This window comes from Verticillium alfalfae, genomic scaffold (assembly GCF_000150825.1).
Source record: "Verticillium alfalfae VaMs.102 supercont1.3 genomic scaffold, whole genome shotgun sequence".
In the NCBI taxonomy this organism is placed as follows: domain Eukaryota; kingdom Fungi; phylum Ascomycota; class Sordariomycetes; order Glomerellales; family Plectosphaerellaceae; genus Verticillium; species Verticillium alfalfae.
Genome location: NW_003315036.1, coordinates 2,794,905 through 2,800,340, shown reverse-complemented (window position 1 = coordinate 2,800,340; position 5,436 = coordinate 2,794,905). Strand labels below are relative to the sequence as shown.

The following is a 5,436-nucleotide window of genomic DNA, read 5'->3' as shown; positions in this document are numbered from 1 at the left end:
ATGTCCATGTGAATCAACCATCGGTCGGATTCCATCGCCCCGACTCATCTTCTTCCAACGTCGTGTCATCCATTTCCCCCCCACTGGGATTACTAAAGCGAGCCCGCCCGCGACAAGCCGCCTCTTCGTTGGCTTCTACTTTATTTCTAGCCCTACCGACCGTCATCAGGTAGTCCGACATCGAACCATTCTTAGTCTGCCGCCCCCTCCACCCCATTTGGACCTGCAGCAAAGTGCCTGGCACGTACGCGACCCCTCCCGATAGTGCACACGACCATTCCACAAAACCACCAAACGGCCCGGCCACTCTGTACCACTTCACAAGCACCACCGAAAGTGACCCAACATGGTCAAACCAAGACTTATCATTCTTATCCGGCATGCCCAGTCAGAGGGTAACAGTATGTTGTGCCCCGCCATCGAGGCTGCCCCTCACCCACTTGCCCTGTCGCGTTTTGCCTCCTGTGCTGACTTTTGTTGCTCCTAGAAAACAGAGAAATTCACCAGGCCATACCCGACCATCGCGTCAAGCTCACGCCCGAAGGCTGGAACCAAGCATATGAAGCCGGTCGCTCCCTGCGCAAGCTGTTGCGTGCCGACGACACCCTCCACTTCTTCACCTCTCCATACCGCCGAACCCGCGAGACCACTGAGGGCATCCTTGCCACCCTGACCTCCGACGACGACGAGCCCTCTCCCTTTAAGCGGTCTAACATCACCGTCCACGAAGAACCGCGGCTGCGCGAACAGGACTTTGGCAACTTCCAACCATGTAGCGCCGAAATGGAGCGTATGTGGCAAGAGCGCGCTGACTATGGCCACTTCTTTTACCGCATCCCCAACGGCGAGAGCGCCGCCGACGCATACGATCGAGTGAGCGGCTTCAACGAGAGCCTGTGGCGTCAATTTGGTGACAACGACTTTGCCAGCGTCTGCGTTCTCGTCACCCACGGCCTCATGTCCCGCGTATTCCTCATGAAGTGGTACCACTTCACCGTTGAATACTTTGAGGACCTGCGCAACGTCAACCACTGCGAGTTCCTCATCATGCGCAAACAGGAGGAGAGCGGCAAATACATACTCGAGAATAACCTCCGCACCTGGTCTGAGCTGCGGCGCGAGCGCGTCCTGCAGGGTAAGGAAAAGCAAGTCGCCCCGAGCCCCATCGAGAAGACTAAGAGCTTCGTCCCGACGCGGCGCTGGGGTGGTTGCCCCAACGGCTGCAACCACCAAAGTCACTACGTTCGCCGCGACGACCTCGAGTCGCTGCGACAGACGGATGAGAAGGCAGCCGCGGCCGCCAGCACTGTCTGCAAGCCACACTCGCAGACCCACTCGCAGACCCCCTCCGTCTCGAGTCTCGCCAGCCGCCGGCCAGTAGGCAAGCGCTTTCAGCTCGCATACGGCTCAGACGAAGACCACGACGACGAAGAGAACGGCACCGGCGGATCCCGCTCCACCCCTCAGATTGATGTTGTCCGCTCTCACGAAGAGGTTGTCTCATCACCCGATGGTACGCCCTCTTACATCTCCCGCCGAGGACCGTCTACGCAGCCTTCGTTCACCTCACCTCCACATTGGGCGGGACGGCGGCGGCACGTACTCTGGTCACGCGTCCTTGTCGAATAGTGACGCCGAGGACAACTCTGAGGACGAGCACGCCGGTCATCGGGGTCACGGACGTGTTGCGTCGCTGGCGGCGCAGCTGGAGAAGCTCCCGACTGGTGCGAACGGACGGCACGCCAACGGACATGCTACCGATACGCCAGGCGGCCATGTAAACGGCAAGGGCCCGATTGCGGTGGTCAACGATGAGGCCGTCACCAAGGAAGATGCAAGCTTGGACGAATACGGCATGGTGCCTGGCGCGCGTGCGAATCGTCTCGGGGATGCGCTCAGTAGTGTCGGCTCCGATGGTGGGAGGGATGCGGATGACGATGACGATATCGACCGGGCCGAGAGGGCCGACCGTAGCATACAAGGGAGTGTCTATTGAGTATGGTGCTGAGAGAATCACACCTGCAAGGCGAGGGAAGGTGGGAGCGTTGCAGGACGCAAAATTCAGCAAGGATCAGGAGTCATCGCGATATGGAGAGAGCCAGGTGCTCGGGAGATTGAATGGACTGCATACATGGCTGGCGTTGGGTTCTGTTTCACGCGAGGCACAAGGCACGGCATTATGGAGATATACCTGGGTAGATATTACGAGAAGATCAAAGCAGCACTTTTTCTGTCAGGCGCTTCAAACATCAAGGTGACTGCGCATGTCCGCTTTCCAGCCCGCATCGTGGGAACGCTCCGAAACAGCAACACATTGGCTCTTGACTTCTGGATCGCTGCCGGAGCAATGACCAAGGGGGTCGTCACGACGAATTCAATGAAGACATGCACAGCAATCCAAGTTTCATTCCAAAAAGGGGTATTCGCCACACACTACGCCGCTCCTTATTATTATCCACTCCTTCTGGCCCATTGCGCCAGGTCTTCTCTATCACCTCCCATAGCCCGACCCTCCGGACCCATGGTGCCCGTCCACCGGCAACTCTGACAACGGTCTTTGCCTGCCGGCCTCGTTCGCGTAGCTTCCGTCCAGCTCCATCGCCTCGGCGCCAGGCCCAAGCCCGTGACCTTGCCAGGACCCGAGCTCGCCCACAGGCGGCTGCTGCGGAACAAGTTGGTGACCGTGCGGCATTGGATACCCGGGACTCGAGTAGTGCTCTGGGCCGCCACCCTGATGAGGGGGGCTCTGCGTCCACGTGTGCCGGTCGGACTGAGACATGGACATGGCGGCCGTGGCTGACTCGCTGGGATAATCGCTGCCCGGAGCCCCTGCGCCGTACGCGCCGTAGTTTCCTGTTGCTTGCGCTTTTGTCGCAGTGTCCCGTTGCCTTGAGCGGCGGCGCAGGAACCAGAAGGCGAGGGCGACGAGGGCGACGAGGGCGACGCCACCGACGACACCACCGGCGATGGCGCCTATGGGGAGGGACGCGCTACTGTCGCTAGTGCTGTCGTCTGTGGAGGCTGCTGAGGTGGATGAGGATGTTTGTGTTGTCGAGATGGTATCACGAGAGATTGGCTGGGTTGTGGTTATGGTCTCATCGGTTGTTGTGAGTTCTGGGGCCTGATTCCGGTAAATGGTGTGCGCCGCCCAGTCTGCGAGTTGTCAGGGCAAGGTTCTCGGGACATCAGGTGATCATCGAAAACCTACTGCGGCCGCATACTATGATCGAGGTTGGGTTGCCGACTTCGAACGGAGCTGGTGTTTGATAGAGTTTCATTGTAACGCACGAATACTCCGTGCCGCTGATATAGTTGTCAATTATGATTCCCATTCACCATGGATGGACGTACCAAGCAAAAGTCTCTTGATTGTCGTAGGTCACCGTATTATCTTCGCAGACGGTGGCCATCTAATTCCAACGTGTAAGTCACAGTCAACTTGGAGGGGAGGTACAATGTCCGCGACATCGGTCTGTTGCTTACAGAACATGGGTCCGATGCACAACAGATGCCAAATCTTCCAGATGTCTGGAAATTGACACCAGAAGAACACATCATGGCAGACGCTGCACATTATCTGGTCAATCACTGAGCCACCAAGCAAGAGATGTTCAGTATCCTACTTCCTGTGGGACCCATAGACCATCCTTGAAACTCGGTAGAAGCCTGTTGTACTGATGGCGGCGGGGTCGAAGATGGCACCGCCACAGGTCTGTCTGTTGTAGCAGAGGCCGTGGCCCTCTGGAAGGCTCTCAATACCTGCTGATACCGACATGTCGGCTATCAATGAAAACGCTCTCGTTCCCGCAGTCTGTATGGTCGTATTCGCAAGCGTCAGGTTGACCGAATCGCTGCTGTGTTGTTTGTCGGCCGGAGGCTGCTTGGAAAGCGTGTCGGTGAACGCGAGAAAGGGGCGGGATCGCGAACTCAAGAGGTCAGCTTGTTGCCGCCGCCCCGCGCGCGGGCTCTACACAGCCTTATGTTATGACCGTTCGCCATTTGCGCCAAGCAGGCCGAATCCTTCAGCAAGGGCTTGCAAGGGCTTGTTGGGACCACCAACAGCGCGGGCGAGATGGCTGTACAGTCTACTGCCAGGGTCATTGCTTATTGGGCTGATGGGGCAGCGCAGCACAGCATTTGGCGTAACGTTTGCTGTCTGCCAGGCCGTACCAGCCCTGTAGCTCCACGGGAATCATCCAAAAATACCTTCTCGCGTGCGGCTGGTGGCAGTGCAGGCCAAGCAGCCGCTCCCGCGTCTGGGGGCAACTACTGTGAAGGGCATAGCTCCCATCCTTCCAAGGCTTGGTGCGAATCAAACCCCTGGTCTAACGGGGCTAGGTCGAATCTCGACCAGTCCTGTCGGTCCTGAATGGTAAGGCGCGCCTCTGTGGCTGCTGCGGGCCGTCTGTTCTTATCCAGCTGGCGACAATTTACCTAGGCCAAGGGAGATTAGAGCTGATCCGATGGACGGTTTCGCGGTGCGTTCTTGCTTTCTGCACAGACAAGTCTGGCCTCCATTTCTTGAGGTCTAGCTGCAAAGCTCACTCTCTGTAACCATGTCCTCTTGCAAAGGACAGGACAAGTCATTAGCGCTCTTTACATCGCCAGGAGAAAGTTGGCTCCAATTTTGCAAAGATGCTTTGATGTCAAGCCGGTCATGTAATATGCATCAACGGACAACACGGCCTACAACCAAGATTGCTCAGCGTTACAATCCAAACAAGGCGGCGACGCCCAACCTTGTGCAGGCGAGTAAGCTGGGAGTGGGGGCTGAATCGAGAGCTTCGACCATAGTTGCGGGCGAGATCTACATCGGCTGCAGCGAACCCAACGATTCCCCCGCCTCGCGTGAGACGTAAGACGCACTGGCGACTCTGCCATATTGGTAAGGCTCACGCCAGACATTGGGTCTTGAGCCAACGCGTACGAGAGTAAGCGCCGCATGTAGCGTGTACTCGCCCTCGTCTATATTATCATTGCAGCTTTGCTCGCAGTCAAGCCGCGTGCTACAGTCGCTCTTGGGGGATTTCGCACATGCCTTGTGCGGAGATGGAATGGGAAAGCCTTGCCGTGTCTTGGCGTTTGGCGGCTCACCCACTGGATGGATGGTGGGGTTCCATCACACGCCCATTCTGCATCTCCTCGCATTGAAGCTCGTAACAACATGGCGATGCCCAACGTCCCTGATTCTGGTCAAGTACAGGACTTGCTCTCGTCATGTTGCATGCGAATCTCTTAGGCCAGTCGTGTCGCATTAGCCGCGCTCAGGGTGATCTTATAGTTTGCTGGCTGCAGGGCAGAGATGTTACCGCGAGGAGCAGGCATAACAGGCGCGCCTAAGTCGTGAGATCGATGCCCCGTGTTGCTTCGTTTGTCGCTTGGCTGGGGTAACTGATTGCTGGTGTGATGTTCTCGGCGATGTGTAATTCATGTCCT

General features: G+C 57.4%; 2 protein-coding genes across 2 annotated transcripts; one reads left to right on the top strand and one right to left on the bottom strand.

Moving 5' to 3' along the window:
* Positions 1–346: 346 nt before the first annotated feature.
* Positions 347–2,236, top strand: VDBG_03386 (phosphoglycerate mutase family domain-containing protein; the record flags this gene model as incomplete). The annotated part of the gene is made up of 3 exons (XM_003007201.1): positions 347–401; positions 488–1,559; positions 1,630–2,236. 3 exons carry the CDS (start codon positions 347–349, stop codon positions 1,994–1,996), a joined length of 1,494 nt encoding a protein of 497 aa, XP_003007247.1.
* A 255-nt stretch (positions 2,237–2,491) lies between these two features.
* VDBG_03385 (predicted protein) lies at positions 2,492–3,775 on the bottom strand (the record flags this gene model as incomplete). Its single annotated transcript, XM_003007200.1, has 5 exons — positions 2,492–3,153; positions 3,209–3,256; positions 3,352–3,362; positions 3,484–3,528; positions 3,624–3,775. 5 exons carry the CDS (start codon positions 3,773–3,775, stop codon positions 2,492–2,494), a joined length of 918 nt encoding a protein of 305 aa, XP_003007246.1.
* Between the last annotated feature and the right edge of the window lie 1,661 nt (positions 3,776–5,436).